Source organism: Phalacrocorax carbo, chromosome 14 (genome assembly GCF_963921805.1).
Source record: "Phalacrocorax carbo chromosome 14, bPhaCar2.1, whole genome shotgun sequence".
Lineage (NCBI taxonomy): Eukaryota > Metazoa > Chordata > Aves > Suliformes > Phalacrocoracidae > Phalacrocorax > Phalacrocorax carbo.
Window position 1 is genome coordinate 16,952,334 of NC_087526.1, and position 26,944 is coordinate 16,979,277.

A 26,944-nucleotide genomic window follows, 5' to 3' on the forward strand; every position below is an offset into this window, starting at 1 on the left:
GGGCATTAGGGAAAGGTCCTTCCCCCAGAGGGTGGTGGAGCCCTGGCACAGGCTCCCCAGGGAGGCATCACGGCACCAGCCTGGCGATATTCCAGAAGCACTTGGACACGGCCCTCAGAGACACGGTGTGAATTTGGGGTGTCCTGTGCAGGGACAGGAGCTGGGCTCGATGGTCCTCGTGGGTCCCTTCCAGCTCAGGGCATTCTATGATTAATTACAAACCTAAGAACAGAGTAATTAACACAAGCAATGCACTTAAGTGTGCAAGAAAGCTGTAACTATAGAAGGAGCCAAAGTCAAATTCTGCCTGTGTGTCATGGGTCAGAAAAATAAGGGAGGTCAGGGTTGCTTCTAGGTCTGTGGCATCATCTGACAGTGAGTTAAAAAAAAGTGGGTTCTGTTAAATCCATTTATGCTACTGCTCACGTTGGTAGGTAGAGGGGAGGTTTTGCTCTCTGTCTCAGGGCAGCAGTGATGTTTCGATGTCAGAGTGTAGGCGTTATGCCATATAGGGGCTTGATAGAAATACTTTCTGTTGCAGTAGGAATTGCAGCGTTACTTGAATGAGCAGCTGTTCTGGACTCTGGACACGCTGTCTCATGAGGTTGCTCAGCCCACTCTGGGTTGAGAAGTTACTTTGAGTGTGCATACACACACTGGTGTGTTATGGTGAGAGTTGTTGAGAGGGGCACACCAGTGTAACAAATACAAGTTATTTGTGTTTGCATGCATGGCGTAAGGCCTGGTTAGAGTTGAGATGCAGTAGGGAAGAAAACAGGAAACCATGCTACTTTAATTTCTAGTTTCTAAAACGTCAAACATAGACTTTTTGCTTTCTCTGTGGGGTAAGTTTTGTACTTAAATTGCAGGTTGAACTGCATCATAGTACCTTGTTAGGCAGAATTATTGCACGGATAAGAACTATAAATGTCTTAAGTGGGTTTTGTGCATTGGCAAAAAACACTTTCTGCCTAAACCTGTGATGTGACAGTACAGACTCAAAGACATTCTTCCTATCATACTCCAATTAGAGATTTTCTTTTTTTTCTTCCTCTTTTCCATACTTACTAATAAGAAAATTATTGTCTTCAGGAATGCCCAAGCGCCTCCCACCAGGGTTCCCTGCAGGCCAGGCTAACCAGAACTTCATGCAAGGTCAGGTGCCTTCCACAGCTCCAGCAACACCAGTGAACAGTGGAGCGCCACAGCTGCAAACTAGCCAAAACGTGCCGCACACAGGTCTGTTTGGAATGTGGTGGTTTTTGTTTTCTGTAGAAAATTACACCTTTACCTGTGTAACAGATACCAACACACTAAACTCGTGTCATTAATAGGGAGTTAGCTAGCTGGGGCTGCAGGGGCATTCTGTGCGTTTTGCTAAATGAGGCAGAGGAAAGCAGGAGGCTGCTCATGTTTTTCCAGACAACCCAATTATTATTGATTAGGACTGTGGTACTAGGATCCAGAAGTATCTGTTAAGAAATTGAATGGAAGTAGCACTGCAATTTGGAGGCTAGGGGTAATACAACACAAAAGGAACTTCTTGCCCAGGAAAAAAAAATGTTGTTACCTTAGAAGCAGAACAACAAAATAATCTTGTTCTGCTTTGAAAAGATTATTAGTTCCATTGAAAGCTTTGGAAGTCTACTTACAGTCAGTCCTGTAAAAATTAAATCTTTAGTTCACAAACGTCTCCATTTAACAATTTGATTATTAGTCTTTTTTCTGGGTTATGGTTACCCTGATAATGTCATTTCATCAGTACGCCATGTGTATTTATTTCTTTAATCCATTATAAAGTAACCTGGTTAGGAATTATTCTGTTGAGTTAGGTGATATTATGGAATATTTTTCAAACTTAGGTACAGATTATAACAGAAATTAAATTTTTTGTTATGTCTTCTGCAGTAGGGTACACAGGAAGTACCCATCCTAAGTGTTTGAGAGGTATGATGTTCTGTTTTGATGGCTAACATGAATCTGTAGTATCAAACATTGCATCCCAGGACTGCAAATATGTCAGATACTCCAGTTCATTGGAAAAGGGAGGAAAACAATTTTGGAGTGCTTACTCAACATCAAAAGTTGTAAAAACTCTTCTACCACTCCAATCAGTTTCTTACTGGCAATTTCTTTTTTTTAAGGTGGCCAAGGATCTGGACCTCAAAATCAGATGCAAGCACCACATGGCCCACCAAATATGATGCAGACCAATCTAATGGGACTTCATGGAAATATGAACAACCAGCAGTCTGGTGCTAGTGGGGTGCCACAAGTTAACATGGGCAACATACAGGGACAGCCTCAGCAAGGACCACAGTCTCAGCTCATGGGTATGCATCAACAAATTGTATCCTCTCAAGGACAGATGGTAAACATTCAGGCTCAGGGATCACTGAACCCTCAAAATCAGATGATACTTTCTCGAACTCAGCTCATGCCGCAAGGCCAAATGATGGTGACACCACAAAACCAAAATCTTGGTCCTTCTCCCCAAAGGATGACCCCACCCAAACAGATGATTCCCCAGCAGGGACAACAGATGATGTCTACACACAATCAGATGATGGGACCTCAGGGCCAGGTCTTGTTACAGCAAAACTCCATGATGGAACAGATGATGACCACTCAGATGCAAGGAAATAAACAGCCTTTTAGTACTCAAAACCAGTCCAATGTTATGACGGGGCCAGCTCAACTGATGAGAGGACCAACCCCAAACATGCAAGGAAACATGGTGCAGTTCACTGGGCAGATGATGGCACAGCAAGGCCCTGTGAATGGTAATCCTTCTCAGGTTATGGGAATTCAAGGGCAAGTTTTAAGACCTGCTGGACCTGGTCCTCACATATCTCAGCAACTTGGGGATACTACTACAACAAATAACGATGTGAACTTGACACAGATGTTACCTGATGTTCCTGTGCAGCAGCCAAACATGGTGCCTTCTCATATGCAAGCAATGCAAGGAAACAACAATGCTTCAGGGAGTCATTTCTCTGGCCATGGGCTGCCTTTCAATACGGGGTTTAGCGGAACGCCAAATGGGAATCAGATTTCCTGTGGGCAGAATCCTGTGTTTCCTGTCAATAAAGATGTTACGCTCACAAGTCCACTCTTGGTTAACCTTCTACAAAGCGATATATCAGCAGGACACTTTGGTGTGAACAACAAACAAAATAATCAGAATGCCAACAAGCCGAAGAAGAAGAAACCTCCAAGGAAGAAGAAAAATAATCAACAACTAGAACAAACAACGTAGGTTTAATATTACATTGTTTTTATAAGGGGCACGGGAATCTCCACAAGCAACTTGTCAATATTTTTTCAGCAAGTATGGGGTGAGAAAGGACCTGTAGTATTTCATATTGTAGCAATTTCTCTCAAGAGTTAAATGATAACCCACTGGCAACTCTGTCACTGGAAAGTTTGTTGAAGATTAAAAAAAAACCATGCAAACATCCCAGCTCAGTTATAAACCCAATTACCACAGGACCGTTCCTTACATTTACTGGGTAAAGGAAGTGTAGAATGTGGCACGTGGTGCCACAGCCCTGGAACGAGGAGGCTGCCTTTTTTAAGCAGTCTGACAGCCACGACCAAAGGCTGGGAAGTACTTTCAGAAAAATTACAAGCCTCTGCATAACATGTGCAGTAGAGATTTTGGGCAGGTTGTTTCCTGAATTATATGTATGTCCTGACACGTTTCTGTCTGGAATTGAGCTGGGCTTCACTCTAAGTTGAAGCTGTAGCTAGAATTTAGAGGGAGGAATCTGGTACCTTCTGGGTATGAGGATAACATGTCCAAGCAGTGCTGGTCTTCCTGGCCTAGAAGAGATTAGGAAGGAAAAAACCCCACAGCTCTTAAGAGGGAAGAGGCAAATGGGTAATATTGAGAGATAATGAATGAATGTACCTGTTTAGTGGAAATATGAGATTGCTGAATCTCTTCATTCCTCTTTGGCCAGCATAGTCTTCATTGGCCAGCTGTCCTGTAACCTTTTGCTTTGACAGTCTACTAATACCAGCACAGGGTGGTAGGCTGCTGCTGCTGTACCGTTATTCAGCTAACATGGCAAAGGCAGATAAGCTATATCTAATTACTCTAATGCTGCAGGTGAGCCACAGGAGAATTGACAGGAATCCACCTGATGGAACTTCTGGGGATTGTTTCCAGTTTGCTTTAGAAAAAAAATGGAAAAACTTAGCACAAAAAACGGTAACACAGGAGTATCCACATTTTAAAGTTAAATTCTTTAAAACAAACAAAAAGGTAGCTGTGGCACATTAAGCTACTGGTGTGGCTCTAGTACCACCAGTCCCACTCCTTTGAATAATCATTATAAGTCTTTAACCTGAAGTTTACGCTACCTTCTCCAGAGACAGATGTCTGGTTCGGTGCAGAGTGGATGACATTCAAGTACTAAGCAACTGTTCAGTATTTTATTTTCTCCCTTGGTTATTCAGTGTGTAGCCCCAGCCTGCATTTTCTGCACAATGTCAAGATTCCTTCATGAAGACGGAATTAATTTTCTCATGGACATTTTAGGTCTGGACTGAAATGACTCGCATCATCTATAGCAAGTACTCATTTGTGACAATCGTTAATTGGCTTAACTAGTACTAAAATAAAATGCAGGAGCTGTTACGTGCATTTTACAGGTGCAGAAATGCTGCATAGCAAAGGTAAAGAAAAGCATGCTAATTTAATAGCCTTGAAAAAAGTCTTTCAAATACCTGCTATATAATTATATATGGTCATGATATGGCCCATCAGCTCAACACTGCTGCAAAACAGGCCATATGATTTCAGATTAAATCTGAAGGAGTACAGAGTCTTTGGCCAGCTGTGAAAACCAGGTTAAAGCAACTCAGCTAGAACCAAGCGGCCAACGTGGGGGTAGACTGAAACTTCGGTGTGACTTGGAAACCGTAACTGAGATACCAGCTCCTCTCTTGCAGTGCCTAACTTGTTGTGGCTCGTCAGCTTCTGAAATGTGTACAACAGGGCTCCTCCGTGCCCAGGGGGTGGTCACAGGCGGCTGTGATCCACCCTGCTGCAGCGCTGCTGCCAGGAGCAGGGCAGGCCTGCAGGGAGGGCTGCCGGTGATGGCGTGCCAAGCTTCCTAGCTTCGGCAGTCTTTGGCTACGTGAAGGGAGATACATGAGGGCATATAGGTGTCTTCATTTTGCCATTCACCGGGAATTTTAAGTGTAAGTAATTGGGCAAGAGTGGGTTCTAACAGTATATTGCACACAGTAGTGTCACGTAGTGCTGTTGTAAAAAATAGTATTAGTGTAATGGTACAATGTGCATCTGCCTCATTTTGATATGTTATATCCTGCAGAGAGACTCAATAGCAAGCAGATGTTTTCCTGTTTGTTCACCTGACATTCAAAGCTTTCCAGATGTCTTTCAAACAGTAACAATGTCTTATTTTTCTGTGTTTCAAGAACATTCATGTTGCATAGCCATCACCCAACAGCAATTTGTGTAGTACCTGTAGGCACTGCTGATAATTTGCAGCGAAGTAAAATATGCAAACTTTGTGTCACTATTAGTCATCTGTATCTTTCACGGAAAGTTTTTTGGTTTGTGGTTCCCCCCAAAAAAACAAAGTCAAAAATGGCCTTGTATTTCTAGGTAGAAAAGATCTGGTGCTATGTATAAAACCCCCAGTGCTTCAATTCTAAATAGATTTCAATAAAATAACAGTAACCACTACTGTAGCAAGCTGTCTTGCCATGGAAATGACAAAGGATTCTGAGGGAGTTGGCACTCTCTTCTGAAAAGAAAATCTGTTAATTGTTGAAGAAAAGCCTTGTTAGGATTTTGCTTTCATTGTTCTTAATTGATGGTCACCCAGCTTCGTTGTGGCCTGGGAGTATCAATAGATGTGGATATAAAGCTGTCCTCTGAGTTTACAAAGCCCCACGAGACTATTTGCTTGTTAAAAAGTTCTCACAATGAAAGAAGCCTAAATTACAGCTTTTCTGTTGAGCTATGACAACTCAAAAGAATTCCTAGCTCTTAAATAAGGCTTTTAATCAGATTTCGGTGTACTTAGAGGAAATACCACTTCGTACTTATGTTGTCACTTAAATTTTTGGTGAACATTCTCTTGCCATTGCCACCTGCAGAATGCCGTTTTGGCACCTGATATGGATTAGCATTTTGTTTCTTAATGGGCTGTAGATTAATCACTTTATACTTCCAGGAACATTAAGAAGGGAGCTATGCTCATAAATGCTTTTGAGATTATTCTCCAGCAAAAGAAGGGCAACTGCAAGGAAAGCTGGCTGTAGTACCTTCCCGCCTCATTCGCTCTCTGCTTCCCTGCCATCATTAGGCGAGCTCAGTGATTTCCTGTCTTGGAGTTGCTGGTTCTTTTAAATCTGATTTGGATCACTCTCTTTTGTGTCAGAAGCAAATAGGATGCTTTTCACCTTGGCTGCTTCTCTGTCATTCTTCCTCAGAAATTTTTGAATTCAGAGCAGCAAACCTTGTGTGGAAATAGAGCTAATTTGATAAACACGCTGAAAATTATTCTGTTTATTTCTTCAAAATAATTTCTGAGATGAAATACTACAGTAACAAAAGTACCGTTAGTAATACGCTTTGTAGACTGAGCCATACTGGAATGTAAATAGGATAAGTGAGCTATTGGAAGAGTTTAATCAGCTGAATCTGAAATAGTTTTAAGGGTCTGCTTAATTGAGCAGCTCAGCATTGGAATGAAAACCAAGACATTTTGGAAAAGTAGGTTGTTTAAAAGTGATTGCGTCTATGTTCTGGTCCTGAAGACTGTAGGTAATGGGATGTAAACTGAGGAAAAAGATGTTGGATGAAATGCGATCATAGATAAAACATGTTAGTATTAAATACACGCACAAACAAACTGTTGTTTAATGTTCCCCTGTGCACAGACCATAAACATCATGTGTACTGGTAGAACAGACATAACACACTCGGCAGAATCACTGCTGGCACTCACATTTGCAGCATCCAGTGTGAAGTGTGATGTGCAGGTGGGGAACAGCACTGCAGGACAAAGAAGTTTTTCTCAGCCAGAATCAGAGGGCTTTCAACTGTAGGTCTGGAGGTTACGGTCCCCCTGTACACTTGTGAAATGAAACTCATTTAGCAGCAGAGGACAAGTCCAAAGGGGCCCAGGAAGGATGGGCATTCTTCAAGGAGGAATCCTTAAAGGCACAGAGCTGGCAGGGCAGAAGACCAGCCTGGATGAACAGGGAGCTTTTGCTGGTACTCAAGAAAAAAAGGATAGTTTACCACTTTTGGAAGAAGGGGCAGGCAACTCAAGAAGGGTACAGGGATTTCGTTAGGTCATGAAGAAAGAAAATTAGACAGGCAAAAGCCCAGCTAGAACTCAGTCTGGCCACTGCTGTAAGGGATAACAAAAATGTTTTTACAAATACATTAACAACAAAAAGAGCAAAGGAGAATCTCCATCCTCTATTGGACGCGGAGGGAAACGTTGCCGGCGAGGATGAGGAAAAGGCTGGGGTACTTAATGCCTACTTTGCCTCAGTCTCTAATAGACCGGTTACCCCCAGGGTATTCAGCCCCTGAGCTGGAAGGCAGGGACGGAGAGCAGAACAAACCCCCCGTAATCCAGTAGGAAGCAGTTTACAACGTGCTGAGCCACCTGGACGCTCACAGGTCTTTGGGGCAGGATGGGATCCAACCGAGAGCACTGAGGGAGCTGGCGGGGGAGCTCGCCAAGCCACTCTCCATCATTTATCAGCAGTTCTGGTTAACAGGGGAGGTCCCAGACAACAGGAGGCTTTCCGATGTGATGCCCATGTACAAGTAGGGCTGGAAGGAGGATCAGTGAACGACAGGCCAGTCAGCGTGACCTCGGTACAAGGGAAGATCATGGAGCAGTTCATCTTGAGTGCACTCACCAGACATGTGGAGGACAACCAGGGGATCAGGCCCAGGCAGCATGGCTTGATGAAAGGCAGGTCCTGCCTGACCAACCTGATCTCCTATGACCAAGTGACCCACCAAGTGGATGAGGGAAAGGCTGTGGGTGTTGTCTACCTGGACTTCAGCAAAGCCACTGTCTCCCCACAGCATTGTCCTAGAGAAGCTGGCAGCTCATGGCTTAGACAGATGTACACTTTACTGGGTATAATCTGGCTGGGTGGCCGAGCCCAGAGAGTTGTGGTGAACAGAGCTAAATCCAGTTGGTGGCCGGTCATGAGCAGTGTTCCCCAGGGCTCAGTGTTGGGGCTGGTCGTGTTTAATGTCTTTATCAGTGCTCTGGATGAGGGGGCTGAGTGCACCCTCAGTGAGTTTGCAGATGACACCAAGTTGGGCAGGAGTGTCGATCTGCTCGAGGGTAGGAAAGCTCTGCAGAGGGATCTGGCTAGGCTGGATTGATTAAACTGAGGTCAATTGTATGAGGTTCAACAGGCCAAGTGCTGGGTCCTGCCCTTGGGTCACACCAACCCCAGGCAACGCCCCAGGCCCGGGGCAGAGGGGCTGGGAAGTGCCCGGCGGAGAAGGCCCTGGGGGTGCTGGCTGACAGCCGGCTGGGCATGAGCCAGCAGTGCCCGGGTGGCCAAGGAGGCCACCAGCCCCCGGGCTTGTGTCAGCCCTGGGGTGGCCAGCAGGAGCCGGGCAGGGATGGGGCCCCTGTGCTCGGCCCTGGGGAGGCCCCACCTCGAGTGCTGGGCTCAGGTTTGGGCCCCTCGGGACAAGAAGGGCCTTGAGGGGCTGGAGCGTGTCCAGAGAAGGGCAGCGGGGCTGGGGCAGGGTCTGGAGCACAAGTGTGCTGGGGGGCGGCTGAGGGGGCTGGGGGGGTTTAGCCTGGAGAAGGGGGGGCTGAGGGGAGCCCTTCTCGCTCTCTGCAACTCCCTGAAAGGAGGCTGTAGCGAGGCGGGGGTTGGTCTCTGCTCCCAGGTAACTATCCGTAGGGTGAGAGGAAACGGCCTCAAGCTCTGTCATGGAGGTTTAGATTGGCTTTTAGGAAAAATTTATTTACTGAAAGAGCGGTCAGGCACTGGCACAGGCTGCCCAGAGAGGTGGTGGAGTCTCCATCCCTGGAGGTGTTCAACAAACATGTAGATGTTTGGATGTGGTTTAGGAGGCATGGGGGTGTTGGGTTGACAGTCAGACTTCAATCTAAAAGGTCTTTTCCGACCTTCATGATTCTGTGATTCTAAGTGCCTTTCTATAAAAGCAAAAGCTGTTGCAGAGCGCTGCACCGTGTTGGCAGGGCTTGCTGTGTACTGTGATTTTACTTTTTCACACCTTATTTCAGCATCTGCAGCCCTTTTTGGGTTTGTTTTTTAGGCTTGTTTTTGGTTTGTTTTTGGTTTTTTATTCTTGGGGTTGTTGGTTTTGGGGTTCTTTTGTTTGTCTTCTGGAGTTCTCTTTCTACTCTGATAAGGGATTTTGCATCCAAAGGTTCTGCTGGAGAATGCAGCTGGTGGAGCAAAGGGTTCACTTCTGACAATCCATACTGTACCTAATGTACAGTTTGGGTTTTTTGGTGTTTTGCTTTTTTGTTTACATCTAGAGCAATACAAAAGAAGAACAAATATGGAATATTTGTCCCTCTCACTCAAACTTCTTATCTTGCTTGTTATTTGTATTCAGAATTTGTTGTGGTTTTTTTTGATGTGTGCTTGTTGCTAAATATGCCTAGTGAATTCCAGCTACATTCAAAACTCAAGGTATGTTTACATTTTCCAGCAATTACAGCAGCAGTCTTTCCTACAATAACGGCTTTTCTTTGCTAGCAAGCAAAACTCGCGCCTGTTTTGCAAGGTTTGTACAGCTTGCCTGTTTAGACCCAGATGATGTTTTCTAAGAATCAGTTTTGCACCACGATTGTTTTCTAGGTTAAACCTCTTTGTGCATAGATGCTCTGCATCAGCTTTTTATCTAATCTCCCACCATTATATAGAAATCATAAATGGCAATGTGTTCACAATTTTAGGCAGTTATTTCAGTTTATGTTGCTGCCACCTGACTGAAAGTCTGCAGCTGCTTTGGGTGATCTTGCTGCCAGAATTTTTGTTCATTTGTGGCTGCTAGTGTAATGCTTCTGGGGCACATGTATGCATTTTGCAATTTTCATAAAATTTATTGGTAGAGGCATGTAAGCCTGCAACAACTGCATCACAAAAATTGGTGGATTATATAAAAGATTCCATTCCAAATGCTTCCCTTGGCAACACCTGCCTGCTCAGCAGCAGTGCTTGGAACAGTTCTGTGTTTGCCCCATTTCTTACCTTTCATCTCCCTTGGTTTATGTTCTCCCCAGTTTTGACCCGCAAGAGTTAGGGATTTTCAAGGCACACACTGTTTGTTGAACATTGGTTAGGTAGTTAATGGGACATTAGGCCTGGGTCTCTCCATGTCAGCTCTTCAGATGCCAGAAAGTATTACTCTCAAGTAAAATTAAATGACAGATCTCTCTGCCTTTATGTACTTCAAATTCTTATTTTGCTGAAAATTTCTTTTGTCGTTGGTATTTCTGCATGATTCTGCCTCTCTCTGTTGGCAGTGGCCTTATTTTGATGCCTTTAACTAAGAGCGTTTATTGTGTAGATCTCCCTACAGCCTTCATATATTCATGAAGCTGATAAGCAGTTAAGGTCTCTTACTCTTCATCTCTGTCTTCTATTCTCTGACGATATACATTGATAGCTATATAAACTTGTTTTTTTCTAAGTCTGCAAAAGCTGTCTTGATTCAGTGGAAGTATTGGGCACTGAATCAGAACAGTTTTAAGTTGTCCTCGAAAGTCTCCTGGAGCATCAAGTACCCCTGGAAGAAGGACTTGGGGGGGTACTGGTGGATGAAAAACTGAATATGAGCTGGCAATGTGCGCTCACAGCCCAGAAAGCCAAGCGTCTCCTGGGTAGCATCCCAGGCGGCATGGCCAGCAGGTTGAGGGAGGTGATGCTGCCCCTCTGCTCCACCCTTGTGAGGCCCCACCTGGAGCACTGCGTCCAGCTCTGGGGCCCCCAACATAAGAAAGGTATCGACCTGGTCAAGCAGGTCCAGAGGAGGGTCGCAAAGATGATCCAGGGGGCTGGAGCCCCTCCTGTATGAGGTCAGGCTGAAAGATGTTGGGGTTGTTCAGCCTTGAGAAGAGAAGGCTCAAGGGAGACCTTATAGCAGCCTTCTAGTACTTAAAGGGGGCCTACAGGAAAGAAGGGGAGGGTCTCTTTATCAGGGAGTGTAGTGATAGGATATGGGGTAATGGTTTTAAACTGAAAGGGGATAGATTTAGATTAGACATCAGGAGGAAATTCTTCACTGTGAGGGTGGTGAGGCACTGGAACAGGTTTCCCAGAGAAGTTGTGGATGCCACATCCCTGGCAGTGTTCAAGGCCAGGTTGGACGGGGCTTTGAGCAACCTGGTCTAGTGGAAGGTGCCCCTGCCCATGGCAGGGGGTTGGAACTAAATGATCTTCAATGTCCCTTCCAACCCAAACCATTCTATGATCATTTGCAGAGCCTCAGTATCCCACAGACGTCTGTGCTCTGGGGGATGACTTACAATGTCTGATATGTCAGTGCATTTTTGCTGTGATGTTAACAGAGAGAGGCTCTGATACCATGAGCTTCTGGGTATGATACTGGATGAAATGGTGCTACCATTAAAATAAATTTCTATGCCTCTACCCATGCTACTTATCTATACAGATGTCACAGCAGTACTAGAGGGAAGCATATTTAGTTTAAATACATATATCTGTATAATTTGGAATATCCATTGGCATTCTCTTAGATTCTCATTCTCAGATTCAAGATAGAAACAAAGGAAAGAAATGTTTAAGACGAATAGAGTACTAGGCAACTTGCTTCCTTTTTAGTTGTATTTAAGGCACAGGAGTGACTGTCAGCAGACCTGGCTTCTGTGTTCAAGTTTGTCATGTCATGCTGGAGGTAGTGGTGCATTTTGGTGAGTTACTTGCAGGACTCTGAAAAGTGCTAGGAATTAATTACTTGAATACTTAGTTATGGAAGCAGAAGTCAAACACTGATGAGAGGACTGGATCTTAATTGCAGTTATTTTTCTTTCAGTTCTTCAGAACCACGTCCAGCTGGCCTGGAGGAGAGTGATCAGTCTTCAACATCTGGAGAACAAGGAATGAACTTAGATAATTCAGGCCCTAAACTTTCAGAGTTTGCAAGTAGGCCACCAGGTAGTAGGATTTTTCTGTGGATTATCTGAATGTAATAACTATAGAAGAACTTTTAACTGATCTTTGTGACAGTCCTGTTTTATTTGTGTTATCACACATTCAAGTCCAAAGTGTTTTTTTCCTCCTAGTAACTAACTGGTACCATTGTTTAAATGTTTTATTTTAATTATCTCAAAATTAAGATGTGGCCACATTCTCACGTATCATCCTGCAGGTATCATATTGAATACTGTAGAGTTATTCAGCAATAACATAATTGATAAAAAATTCTGTACTTCTAGCTGTAGCACAGACAGATGCCTTAAAAATTTAGCATTAACCAATAGCTTATTTTTTAGAATTAAGAAACAGGTTGCAGTTGGAATTATTCTTTTTACCTAGGGAGGATTAAATACGAGGTCTGCAAAGGAATTTAGATTATAAGCCATGCGGGTGGTGCTTAGCACTGTTTTTGGCCAAGTAAAACATGGCATGTTCTACTTTGTACACTAGAAAATGTCAAATCTGTAGCAGGTATGCTAGTCCATGTCCCACAGGGCCTGTCAGGCACTTAAGTTTTAAGGAGTATTAATTAGTGAAAGTCCAACTCTGCATTTGTAAGTGAAAGCAAGCCCATGCACAGTTGCAGAGACTTTTCAGGTGTCATGAATCTGGAATAATAGCTAGTAGCTGTTATGATACACTAAGATCTCCAATTAAATGTCATGCTAGTCATTCGTACATTAAGTAAAAATTTTTTTAAGAATTAAGTATAATCTTTGTCCTTATTTGTAAAGCGTTAATGTGGCTGTCACATTAGATAAACAGGCTCCTGGCTGTACTTTCTGTCTGATCCTTTTCATTACAAAAATTCTGCTTTCTCTGATCTTTGATTGGTTTTAATGAATGTATCATCTTGTCATCTTAGGTTATCCATCTCAGCCAGTGGAACAAAGGCCACTTCAGCAGATGCCACCTCAACTCATGTCACATACACAGCAGCCGCAGCCACCGCCGCAGCAAGCCCAGGCACCACCGCAAACACCGCAGCAGCAGCAGCAGCAGCAGCAGATGATGATGATGCTTATGATGCAGCAGGATCCCAAATCAGTCAGGCTTCCTGTACCACAAGGAGTTCACCCACCTAGAGGGCCTCTGAATCCAGATGCGCAACGAATGCCAGCGCAGCAGAGTGGTAACATGCCAGTCATGGTTAACCTCCAAGGTCCTGGTTCAGTGCCTCCGTCTCCTGATAAACAAAGAATTTCCTTGCCAGGCAATCCTCCTCTGGGAAATAATGCAAGAAAAATGGTATATCAAGATAATGTACAGAATCCTTCCAGCTCACCCCTTGGAGAGGTTTCAGCAGTATCCTCCCTTCCAGAAGGAGGTGGAGCTGAAGGCCCCCCAGCATCAGGAGCTCAGAATAATTTGACGTCTCATTTAGTAGTTTCACAGAACCAATTAATGATGGCAGGACCTAAACCTGGCCCATCCCCACTTTCAGCTGCCCAAGGTGCAAGTCCCCAGCAACAGTCTAATTCTCTGCCTAGCGCTCTTACACACCATTTTCCAAATGTTGCCACCCCATCACAAACTTCAAGGCCTAAAACCCCAAACAGAGCAAGCCCAAGGCCATACTATCCCCAGACTCCTAATAACCGTCCACCTAGCACAGAGCCGTCAGAAATTAGCTTGTCTCCAGAGAGACTCAATGCTTCTATAGCTGGTCTGTTCCCTCCCCAGATTAATATTCCTTTACCTCCCAGGCCTAATCTCAATAGAGGATTTGATCAGCAGGGTCTTAATCCGACTACTTTGAAGGCCATTGGACAAGCCCCATCAAATCTCACAATAAACAATCAATCTAGTTTTGCTGCTCCACAGTCACACAAATTGGAAGGCGTGGTCATTAATTCAGGAAAACAGACCAACACTGGAGGAACAAAGAGAGCAAGTCCAAGCAATAGTCGAAGGTCCAGTCCTGGATCCAGTAGGAAAACTACACCAAGCCCCGGCAGACAGAATTCAAAAGCAGCTAAATTGTCATTGACATCTCAGCAGAATCCATCTCTCTTGCAGAACATGGAATTACAAAGAAATGTGATGGCTGGTCCCTCTTTGCCAACACCCGTGACCACAAGTTTTCAAAATAATAATGTGCTAAGTAATCAGAACCCTGCAATTTCTGTACCTTCTATGACAGGCATTCCTGAAGACAATAAAGAGAGCCTTAGTGTGCCCCAAGATAATGAGTGTCAAAGTGCACAAGGTGTCCAAGGTAACAAAGACCAGCCCAGTATTGAACTAAAAGGTATCCCTACTCCAGAAATGAAAATGTTGGTTACAGAAGAACAGCCAAAAAAAGATGGGCAAGCCTTAGATACCAGTAAGCTTCCGGTCTTGGAAGAAAGTAAAACCATGGTATCTCCAGCTATGAGGGAGGCACCAACTTCTTTAAGTCAACTTCTTGATAATTCTGGAGCTCCTAACGTAACCATTAAGCCCCCTGGGCTGCCTGGTCTTGAAATGGCACCAATAGTCACCACTGGTGAGGAGCTAAAGAAGATAGCTGTCATTCCTCCGCTGCAAGATGCATCCTCAAGCAAAGAGCCATCTAACGCCCTTAGCTTGCCTCAAAATAATGAGCCCTGTTCAAATTCAGGGCACCAGGAACTGGGAGAAATAAACTCAAACGTTGCACAGAGTGTTCCTCCGGTAATGCAAAGGCCTGTCAGCTCTTCTTCTATTTCAGGTCCTTTACCCCCCAACCAGATAACAGTTTTTGTAACTTCAAACCCTATTACATCTTCTGCTAATACATCAACACCGTTGCCATCTCACTTGCAACCTGCATTAGTGTCGACTGTTGTCACAATGCCCAACGTAGGGAACAAAGTTATGGTTTCTGAGGGACAGTCAGCAGCTCAGTCTAACGCCCGGCCACAGTTTATTACACCTGTTTTTATAAACTCATCATCAATAATTCAGGTTATGAAGGGCTCTCAATCAAGTACGATTCCAGCAGCCCCGATGACTTCTAACTCTAGTCTAATGCCTCAGTCAGTCGCAGTTGTTGGTCCTTTGCATATACCGCAGAATATAAAGTTCTCCTCCGGGCCTGCTCCTCCCAGCACAACGTCCAGCAGTCCTGTTTCTAGTATTCCCACCAGCAGGCCACTGGTTCTTAATCCCTTGGCACCTCCTGTTCAGCTGCCTTCTCCCGCTACAACTTCTTCCAATGTTCCTTCACATCTTCCTGCTCAGCAAGTCAAAGACTTCAGCCCAGAGGAGACGACTTCTCAAAGTGGTGGGTCGAGTGACCTGTGCTCAGTTACAGCAACACAGTCTGGACCTGTTGTTTCACCTCTTCTTACCAGTAGTCCAGGGTCTGGGAACAGACGCAGTCCTGTTTCATCGAGTAAGGGAAAGGGAAAAGTAGACAAGATTGGCCAACTCTTGCTAACGAAAGCATGCAAGAAAGTCACTGGTTCCCTTGAGAAAGGGGAAGAGCAATATGCTTTGGATGGAGAAGCAGAAGGTCAGGGACTAGAAACGTCGGTCCTAAATACTTTGGGAACAGAGCAATCACCAGCAGAACTGGATAATAAAACTGTGACACCTCCAGCACCCAGTCTTATAAAACAGAGCACTTCTGGGCCTGGCAGTTTGAGTGTCAGCACTGCAGCTCCTGCTCCTGTCTCTTCGTCTCCAAGCGTATCAACAAGCACTCCTCCTACGAGCATACTGTCGGTTGTAGCCACTCCCGCAGTCCCAGACCTCGCACCCACAGCACCAAGCACTAATGGTAGTAACCATGGCAGTTTACCAGCTGAGCAAACTGGGGTTGGTGTGGTGGAAGAAAAAGCAGGAGCACATCAGGAACTGCTACAAAGTGCAGGTAAGTCCAGTGCTGCTGTGCGCGAATGGAAGAAGCGGGATTGCTTTTGTAAACTTACAGGTGCCTCCTTCCATGAGCGTGATGAAATCTAGACACTGTAGCCAAGGCTGACAGCTGCTTTTCTGTTTGAGTGATACACAGGCTTGCACTTCACTAAGATTCACGTTCCAGATGTTTCATTTCAGTTTCCATTTACTGCTTAAATGGGGCATTTGTCATGAACACACGCAATAACAGAGGAGTGATTTCACGTAACTGTTAGAAGGGGGAAGAAGATGTGGATGTATCAGTAATGACAAAAGTAATACTTAAGGTGCTTTTCACACTGATAGATATACTGGTACTCCGCTCCGGTCTTGCCAGAGACATTATTTTTGTAACTTAGTTTATTGACTTAATTAAGATATTTTAAGTTAATCCTAATAATACTAGTTCCCTGTTTGAATAACCTTAACCCTCTAGGGAAATAGCTGAATAACCTCCAGAAGGAAAAAACAAACAAACACCAAAACCCCTTATGTCTAGGGAAAAATGAAAAGGCACATTTCAGAGAAATACCTGAAAAAGGGCTTATAAGTGAATTGCACCCAGTTCAAAAACACAAAATACATTCACATCTGAACTATTTTCTCCTTTACTATTTTAATTTGAGCATCTGATAGACTTATGATATTGCTGCTACTTCTTGATGCCATTCTTAATCTATTGAAAATGTGGTAGAAAAAAACCATCGCTCTTCAGGTAAGCTGTCTAAATACCAGTTGTGCTTTACGTCATGGTTTTAGACACAGAAGATAAAATAATGGAAGATAAAATCCACAGAAGACAGTGGATCTGAGAACTTCAGCTTGAATATGACTTTCCACGTGGCTATTACGTGCATGTTGTAACTGTGCCACTAGAAAATGGAAATGTTTACTTTGAGCTTCACTGAAGGAATTCTGGTTTGTTAGGAAAAAAATGGAAGTGGATATTCTTTATTTAAACAGGAATGTTTAACTTTTTGTCTTCATGTTCTTAATTTCATTATCACATATAACAGAAGACTTGAAAGCATTAGCCCAAGAGGAATTGGTTTTCCATCTCCTTTTTTTTTTTTTTTTTTTTAAACTTGGCAACCCAAGACATGTTACGTCACATCATCTTACTGCCAGAAGACTTCAAGGGAGCCTCTGGAGCACATTTTTCACTCTTGCAATTTAATTGAAAGAGTGAGGGCGTTGATTCATGAACAAAGATGCTGTTTTTCCCCAGAACCTGTGTTGAAATGAGCATTAAACTGAGAGAGACTAAACTCTTTAATTTCTAGGACTTTATTTAAATTCTTAGCTGGTGAAAAACTGTTACCTTTAAAAATGTGTTTTATGATACCTAATTTCATCACTTATTCTAATTTTTCTAGTTTGAGAAAACTTGCTTGGGATAGTTTTGCCAAAGTGTTTTGGTTTGGTTTTGGGGTTTTGTTGTTGTTGTTTTTTAAACTGGGGAGGTGCATGTGATGGGGGGAAAAGTGGAGGGTAGGTTAAAAAAATTGCATCTGTAAATGAAAAAACACAGTAAGCTGGAAGAGACAGCATTTTGTAAAAGCGGCCCGATTGCAAATCAGAAAATTCTTGTCACTCCGTTTGAAAATAATGCTTTTTCCCTCCACTTTTATTCTAGCGTCCTCTCAACATTTAACACAGAAAAAAAGTTCAGTTGCAGCATCAGAAAGTACTGTTCAAAGAGCAGGTAAATCCTACTTTGGAAAAGCAGAATATAGGTGAACTAAACTCTTCATGTTTGTAACTGAAAATGCACTTATTTTAATGCATATTTAATGGTCACTAATATGCTTGGTAGTTTGGGGGTTGGGGTTTTTTTATTATTTGTGCTTTTGGGATTGCTTTTCTTTGTTAGATACATTGTGCTTGAGAAGTCTCCAGAGCCTTGTTGGAGATTCAGTATGGGATCAAGTAAAACAAATGGAAAAATCGCCAAGGCAGTTTTTAGATACTCAGTCATAAGCTGGAGGGACTGCATTTGTAATGGTACGTTGTGTTTGAGTTTTGAAGTTTTGTTAAGAGCAAATAGGAGTTTTTCTTTTATATGGGATGCTTCTGAAAATATTTTCAAAAGCCATGCTGGGAACTTAAGTTTTAGAGTTGTAATCCTATTTTTTGTGTTCAGCTTTTAATGAATCCTCAGCAGCGTTTCAAGGACGGAGCCCTGGCAGATGACTTTTTGTTGTCAGTATCCGTTATCATGCTGTTTCACCATCAATTCTGTGGTGTTTTAGAAAAGTAATTTCTAAGATGAGTAGGGAAGATGGATAGACATTGCCTTGCGCATGGAAAGTGCCACACTCCATCAATTTGCCGTCTCTAATATGATTAGAAGTAGTGCTTTCAGAAAGTAGAAATTGTACCAAATTGCTTTCTTTGAACTTCCACTCAAACAAAGACGTTCATGCGCCCTGTTGATTTACATCCAACTTATTGCCCCAGTGCTGAAGTGGCTGTATTAAGGAGTTCCTGCTGGGGGGGAAGCACCAACATTATCGGTTTTTCAAATTTTGGGTAGGAAGAAGAGTAACTCTTTCCTTTTGTTGCGTAGTCTATTTTTCTTTTGTTACCAAGAGTTCTGTTTTTCCCAGACAGTGCTATATACACTTACGCTGAAGAGTCTGATGCTCCAACCATACAAATTGTAAGCAGTATTTACCATAAGGGGACAGATATTACCTGCTTTCGTACTTTTTTTTACACCTTTTATTCCTTGTGCACACTCTAGCAAACTTGGGGTAGTAAATTGATCTTAAAGGCAAAGCCACAGGTTTGTGCACCACTGTCCCAAAGACTGGAGGGTATTTAAGGGTGAGATGGCGTACACCGTAGGCAGTGTGGCAAATAAACTTTACATGTAACGTTAATACATTACAATGTAGTGGTAATCCCTAAACCAGGGGCAGTTTCTCACAAGAGGGGCTGTGTTTAGGTATAGATATCCCCTCTCAACGAAGGATCTGGTGGACGTGGGGAGAATTAAAAGATGGACAGTAAAAAGATTAGAAATCTTACATAATGAAAAGGAGAGCTGTTCATTTATGCTGAAGACACAAAAGGAAACCTGACCTCTATGTATAAAATCACTATGAGAGAGGCAGAAAGAGGGCAGGTCAGACTTCTCTGTACATTATCTCCCGAGAGATTTTTTTTTTTCTTTTCCAATTCAGTAGAAATATAATTGAGCTTCAGAAAACTGTCTTCCTTTGCATTAGAAGATTTGCTGTAGGAGTTGGTTGGGTTATGGCAAAATTTTACATGCATAATAGGTCCAGATTAGTATTTTTAAGGTTTAAAACTAATAAAACATAGAAGTTTTAGAAGTAGTAAACTGTCTAAAACGGAAGTTAAAAAAGGGAGAGGACTGTAGCCCTTCTCAGGAAGTTTCTCTACATGTTTCTTCTGCAGGGTTCCTTTTCACTTTTCTCTGCCTTAGCTGGTGCAGGCCATAACCAGAAAGAGCGCTTGGCTGATGTGGTGCTTGGTTTGATGTTAGCTTGCTTCTCTTTGAGAGAAGCGATAAACGAGAGAAGTTTATTCTTCAGACCTAATACATAATGAGAAAAAAATGAGATAGTCATGTCTTGTCAGCAGGTATGTACTTCTACAGCAGACTTTAAAATTATCTTTTTCTCTTGTAGAACTTGAAACAAATGCTCCAGTAGTTGCTGGTCAAAGGTAAGGAGATAGTTTGAGTAGATTCAGAATAGATATAGCTTTCATGGGAGGAAGTCCCCTTCGCTTTGCTTCACTTGCACAACTTATGCTACTACTTTTCATTTTCTTGTCCCTACCCTTTCTGTCCTGCTAAGCGATTGGGCTGGTTGAATGTTTCAAAACGTTGCTGAACTGCAGAATGTAAGGTAACTTTTTCCCAAGTCTGTCTTTGTGCCTGGGGCAGTGTTTCCTTTTATCCCTTCAGGCCTGAGCGTTTCTTGTCCTGGAAGGGTCTTAATGGTTCCACTGTTCGATGTTTCCTGAAAGCAAATCCAAACTAAAACCCCCAAAGCTTGCATCTTAGATCTCATGTGAATTTTTGTTTTCTGGAAGTAAGTCTTTCTAAAGTTCATTCTTATTCTGCCGTTGTGACCGTTTTCTCTAGATTTTCTCTGTGTTTGCTTGTTGACACTTTGCCAAAACCTGATAGGAAAGCCACACAGAAACTTCATCGTGTTCTGATTAAGACATGCAGTATTTAAAAGATCGAATTTCAAATGATTGTGTTCTGTCAGAAGAAAGTATGGTTTCCAAGATGTATTTCTGTTAGATCCTAAACCCACTGGGCTCTTAAACTCAGTCTCGGCAGCTGTAGTGACCGACCTTTGTAAGGCTTTTGGATAACTCTGCTGGCACAACTGGCCAGGTTTTTGATGTCCTCGTCAGTGGAGCGATACCCCTAAGCCAGGGTCGGAGGTGCGGTGCACTCATTTGCCTCAGCAGCAAATAAGGTAGCACCTTCTCTTGTGAGGGGGGTAATGCAATGTACTTTCTCAGATCAGGAGTGACTCTGAATTGAATATTCAACTCTATCTACCTTCACATGGATTGGGATCTTTCTAGTTGTATCAAAGATGAACTGAAATTTCACTTCAAGCTTTTTTAGGGTAGAATTTTTCTAAAAAGCTGAAGTGCAACACTTGGCGGAGGAACAGATTCTCCAAATGAAGTGTCCTTGCGAGACTGTTCTCCCAATTCATTCAGCCCATCAAATTACCACAAGTGCATTTCTGTTTGGATTTTTCTGGACTGGTGCTTTTCCAAGCAAGACTGGAAAAGAAAGAAAGTTTTCAGGCAAACTGTGAATCTAGTGGTGGCTGATACTCACAGTGGTCAGCTTTGAGCAACTGGAGTTAAATGCCGTGCAGTATAAACCTTAGGGGAACCTTGCAACCTTCAAAGCGCTAGAAGTATTTTTTACTCGGCCAATTATAAAAGTAAAAAAGTGGTATGTTGGTTCCTGTGAGACAATCCAAGCTATGGATTAGTCACTAGAATCTGTAAAAAATACCTGTAATAACTGGACTTCAGCTGCTGATGCCTGTTTGCTTACCTCCAGGTATCCTCTGAAGCAGGTGGCTGTTTCAGCTGCCCAGGTTACTTAGCGCAGGACCAGTTTGTGACCTGTCTGGGGATTTGGTTTAGAGAATGCCCATAATACTGACTTGAAAGGAAATACATTCCAAGCCACGTGCTTCCATATTCTCCTCTACTGTGTGTTCCCTTGTTTGAGAATGTTTGTCTCTACTTTCATTGACAAACTGTGTTTTATTTCAGTTATCTGTTACTTAAAACTATAAGTATTTGTAGTAGTTTTTCCTCTCAAAGCAGGACTTCCTCTGAAACAGTGACACTGTAGTGGAACCTCTGTTTACGCACAGGTCTGCTCTGTGTGGTTTTAGTCAGTTCTCTGATTAAGGCAGCCTTTCATGAAGTCTTGCAAGGACCCCCAAAGGGCATGAAATGAGTTTTCTTTCTCCTTTTGCATTATCAGCAGAATAATGTATTTGATAATTACTTCCCCTTGAATTCACAAGAGATAAGTTTAGCTTAATCTTCAGAAACCACGTAGTCGTCAGAAATTATCTAGAGTTAGTGCATTAAGGAGAAAACACCCAAACCTCAGGATGAGTTTACAGGGTTGAGAGTGGTAAAATAAAAGAGGAGTTTGATTACAAAATACAGGACTCCATTTATTGTCTCAGTGACAGGAAACATGGATTTCCACGCTACCTAAAATTATTTTTTTTACAGCAGAAAAAAGCCTTCTGTTATAAGAAAAAAGTATTTTAACTTCAAGCTTTAAAGCTTGAAGAAAGTTCTAAATAAACCGTAAGCTTTTAATATGTAAAGAAATCACTTGGATCAATGGAGTGGGTCATTGTAGTCAAAACAAAAGCTGGCATACTCACTGAAGAGTTCATAATTCTTCCTTATGTTCATCTGCAATGTCAACTCTGTATTCCCATATCGTAGCAGTCTCTAATGAAACTTGTTTGCTTTTCCTAGACTTCAGTAATGGTGGCACCTGTGGAAAACAGAGCAGACCATTTATAATGCATCTAATTTCTTGGTCTTCTAATGTTGAAAATATTCTCTTTGAGGACTTCTCAATTCTGTATCCTCTGATAATTTTTAATAGAAATGGACTATACTCTGGCTTACTCAGGTCATTCTTCATCTGATAAAACTTCTGGTATCTCTAGCATTTCATATCTTCAGTGCTAATAGTCCGGAACTGGTACCTGTGTTGGTCCATCCTCCAGCTTGTCTGAGTTGCATAGAAAAACATAATTCTTCTTACACTTCATCAGAAATATTTTGTCCCACTTTATTAGTAATGAGACAAAAGAGAATTGTGAAAAGTCTAAAACTCCAAATAGAAGAAATTCAAGAACAGAGGATTCTGCTGCTTCACAAGAAAGTGTAGAGAATGGACAGCGCAAGAGGTCCTCCAGACCAGCATCTGCATCCAGCACTGCAAAAGGTAAAATGTACAGCCATCATTTCTCTGGAGAGGGCAAGAAGTAACGTACTCCCCCAGATAATAACCCTTTCAATAACTGGCTCGTAACAATGATTTACAGCTTGTAAATGTTGTGTGCTTTTAACTCTAGTTGCAACGATTTAGACACAGGTTGGTGTTGAAGTATTTGCTGACACCTGTACTAGCAGTAAATCTTGTATGAATTTCCCGTTGTTAAATTTGTGGAACTTGTTTTCTGCAGTACTCATCAACGTAGTGTTCAGCAAGCTTGCCTAGCTGAAGCTGAATTCTCTTGGCAGAAATGTGTTGCCATTGAAAGGACTGTACTCAAGTAAAAAAGTGACTTTTTTTATTTCCTGAAGCCTGAAAGACACGAGACAAATGCTTAAGTCTTCCCAAGTGCACGGTCGGCTCTTGCGGAGCCAAATGCTGTGGTTCAGGCGTGCTCAGAACGCCGCCTGGAGCACCCAGGAGCGCTGTGTGCTAGCACACGGAGCCTCAGCTGGTCTCTCCAAGAACATGTTACAGATATTAACCCATGGCATTAGCAGCTGCTGACATGCCTTATTTCTACGCAGGTTGCAGTCTTTAACAAAGTATGCAGCATTTGTGTGATACACACGGTTGTTACTGGAATGCACAGTCCGTGGTGCCCTTCTGGGTTTCTGAAGCTTTGTCAGCTCCTTATGTTTAAGGGTCAGAAAAATTCTGGTGGATGGAAGTTGTGTGAGAGGGTAGGGAGAGACCACCAAGAGGCAATAGTTGACCAATATTTTAAAGATAACGTACAGAACAAAGAGCTATTAATATAAAATTATTATAAAAGGAAATAAAGTTGAATTCAGCAACCATTTTCCCATACTGAAGATACCAAAGTTTGATGGTAAGAATATTTGCATTTTAAGAGTTTCAGAGAAGACTTCCAGCTATTCATAATTGTGTATTGACTCAAAGATTACATGGAGGGACCTGTATGTTCTGAGCTTTTGTGGCTGCTGAATTTAATTAAAATTACTTCTTGTGGCAGGATTGTGCAGAAGAGTCTAAGTCTGTATTGTAAAAATAATCTTTCATGGTTGTGAAGAGAAGTTTGACAAATGTGAAGCCAATGTAAAATCGATTTGGTGGTACCTTCCTGAGTTTAAGGGGATCTGAAACGTATGACCTGCCCCACATACTGTAATGAATAAACCTAAAGATGACAACCAGTGGCACATCAAATTCTGAAAATATGGGAACGTGAAAGTGCATCCAATTTAAATAATATCAGAACTCACTTAGGGGTTTTGTACTGACTGTGTTATTCGTTTACCTCTGTAAGTAAAATCATTGTTTTTAAAACATGCATCTGAAACTACTGCAGTATCTTAAGGGTTTTGCTTGAAAATGCAGGTCCAGCTTACTGTGTAGGAGCATAGGCTTTGATTGCCTTGTCTCCATGCAAGCAACTGCCTGCTTCCAAGTTGCAGAGAAAATGAGCGAGACAAGGCTCTCTGTGGAAGAGGACAGGCTGGAGGATTAGTGAGGTAGCTGAAGGAGAGTAACAAGGTTTGCCGCTTGTGCCTACTCTGTTCTACATATTTATCAGTGAATTGTAGCTTAAGAAAGCACATGTGTTTTGTATGCTCCTGGTCTGCTCTTACACATCCGTGGTTACCTTATCCGTGTCCTGAGAAACTCGCTAATCCATGTTAGAGAGAGTGTGGGGCTGGAGAAGTTGCCTTTTGAGATAGAGGCTGATTAAGGTCATTATAAAAATGGCAGTTAGGAAAAACTGACATATAGCAGGGAGAGAGAAGCAGACTTTGACCAGTTCGTGTGGGAACTCCCTTGCTGAGCATCAGGGAGGAGGAGGCAGAAGAGAAGAGGGCACAGCGAAAGTCAGCCCGTGTCCATATGTGCATGGCACGCTTCTGCATGCAGGTTTTGGGTAGAAGTGGGCAAGGAAACGCTGGTGATGCTCACAAGGGCCTGGGGACTAGGGCAGGTACTGACCGCTGCTGACCGCTGACCCTTTCATTCCCCCGAACACGGAGACTTCAGCAGCAGCAGGGGTGGCTACAGCTAATGCTGCTGCTGGCCAAGCTACTTAAAAGCAGCATTGCTGCTCGGTGGGAGCTCCGGTGGCTGGAAGTCATGCCTGTGGAGATATTTCTCTTATGAAAAATGGTACTGTATCGGTATTTTCACTTTTTGGAATACCTTTCCAGCAAGGGCTGTTTCAGCATTTACTGTAGCCTCGAGTTTGTTAAATTTTGAAATGTTGATTTTTTTTAATTTTTTTTTTTTTTAATACAGCATCTAACAGCCATGGACTTACGCTGTTGCTTTTCTAGTCTTAGATGTCTTGGAAATTTTTTCCCTTTTGACTCTTAAAATACACACAGCTCTAACAGCTTTTGGAAAATATTGTAAAGAGCCAAAGATACATTGCCGACATTTAAAATCACATTTTAAAAAAAAAAATCTAAAGATGCAAATACCCGTGGTCCTTACTCTTTTCCTTTTTTGTTTTGAAATGGAAACTTAGTGCCTTGGTAAGTGCACTGAAAATGTCTGCTTTCACTGTAGCTTCTGCAAGTGCTTCTGGTTGTTGGTTGCAGTGCGCGTAATGCTTTGTGTCTCTGCATAAGCTGTTTTTCTGTGAATCACAATGTACACTGAAGAGACTTCTTTCCAAATGACCTGACTTTCCAAGGACTCAAACAGCTAGATTCTTAACTTGCGTGGCAGGCTCCAAAATATCTTCCAAAGTCTTTTTTTGTAACACCATCTCCACGATGCTTGGGTCTGGTTGGCGCAGTTTGTGCCCGGCGCTGTACTGCTGTCTCGCGGATGCTGAGCAAGCTGTGGCCTGTGGGGAACTAAAGCTAAAGACCAGTTAAAAATACACGACTCTCATTTTTAAGGCCGCTATATTAGGACTTCATAAACACTAAACTTGCAACGCTCGGAAATAGTGCCCTCAGAGAAGCTAGGGGGAACCTTGTGTTTATCGCTGCTGACAGCTGTCATCGGGGTGAAGGGTCCATTTGTGTTACGTCTGGTGAAGAGTCAGTCCTGGTTCCGTGGAAATCCTGGTCTCCAGAGGTTTCCACTCTGGTATGATTTTGGAAAAATAAAAGGGCATTCTGTGCACCTCTGGTGAATGGCTTACCAACTTCGTATCCATGCTTTTTTTCTTCTCTTGATTTCAGAAACGAGTGCCAGTGCAATGCAGTCAAAAAGAAGAAAATCCAAGTAAATTACTGCATGGAAACATGAAACTTGTAAATGAGTGTGAATTTACCAATAGCAATTTTGAGCTGTGATTTTTCTTTTTTAAATAAAATTCTGTACAGTAAGTCATTTTAATATTATGCTGTTCCCAATAAATGATTTTTTTTTTCTAAAAAACAGATAAATAGATATAAAAACTGGGTTCTTCTAAAACCCCCTGGATTTACAAAGTGAAGTCCAGGGTTAGCACATTAGATTAATGTGTTTGTATGAAATGGAAGGGGAGGGGAAGACAATTGTAAATTTATTTCTTTCCACTTTTCATAAACAAATTAGAATACAGGGTTGTCATTTTTAGGTATTAAAATAATGTATTGTGCTGTTGTTTAAGTACTGTATGTGAATAGCAGTAAGAGGGTTTATAAACAAACCCAATCTTATTTGGAAATGTAAATAATTTTATTATATAGTAGATCAGATGTATTTGTTGTAGAAATGGACCAGTGAAACAAAAAAGTAAATTTAAGGGTTTGTATAATGTGGAATCCCTCAAGTTCTAAATAAATGTTATTGTCGTATAATTTGGGTTGTATTATTATTAGCAGCAACAACGGCATCATTCCAAACAGGAAGATTGAAGGGGGATTATTTAGAGCTCTTGGCCTGCAAGCTCCTTATATGGAGCTTTAGAAAGGAATTTGTTGAACCACAAACGAATTAACTGATGCAGCTGTTCTTGCAAAGCAAGAGGAAAACGCCGAGGCTGCCCTCCCGCCCTGGGGAGATGCGCCGTGACTGTGGGGTGAGGAAGCCCAGAAGTCAGCGCTCCCCACAAATAAAGCTGCTCAGCAGGAAAGCACGGCAGAGAAAAATGCCGTATTAAGGGGTTTGAAGACTTTCTGAAATGCGGTAGCCTGAAATACATTTATCTGGATAACTCTACTGCCATCAGTGGCGACTGGTTTGTACGTACTGCTGCGGAAAGTAGGTCAGCCTCTTTGCTCGGGGAAGCTCTCGTGGTGAGAAACAGAGGGGCCAGTCTTTCCCGATTGCTTGTTGCTTTGTGCACAAATAGATACTTTTGCCTTTTTTCTTTTCATGTGGAATTTTTAAAATCTGTACGTC

General features: G+C 42.6%; 1 protein-coding gene across 6 annotated transcripts in view; it reads left to right on the forward strand.

Moving 5' to 3' along the window:
• NCOA6 (nuclear receptor coactivator 6) overlaps positions 1-26,400 on the forward strand; it is a 50,491-nt gene extending 24,091 nt beyond the window's left edge. For 3 of the 6 annotated variants that reach the window (XM_064465068.1, XM_064465064.1, XM_064465065.1), the window contains 8 exons: positions 1,093-1,239; positions 2,145-3,258; positions 12,071-12,192; positions 13,100-16,072; positions 17,735-17,803; positions 19,758-19,794; positions 22,428-22,600; positions 25,798-26,400. In XM_064465068.1, coding sequence (XP_064321138.1) covers positions 1,093-1,239; positions 2,145-3,258; positions 12,071-12,192; positions 13,100-16,072; positions 17,735-17,803; positions 19,758-19,794; positions 22,428-22,600; positions 25,798-25,844 — 4,682 coding nt within the window. In that variant the 3' untranslated portion in view covers positions 25,845-26,400. The other 3 variants (XR_010375132.1, XM_064465066.1, XM_064465069.1) reach the window with 3 other exon arrangements.
• The last annotated feature ends 544 nt before the right edge of the window (positions 26,401-26,944 follow it).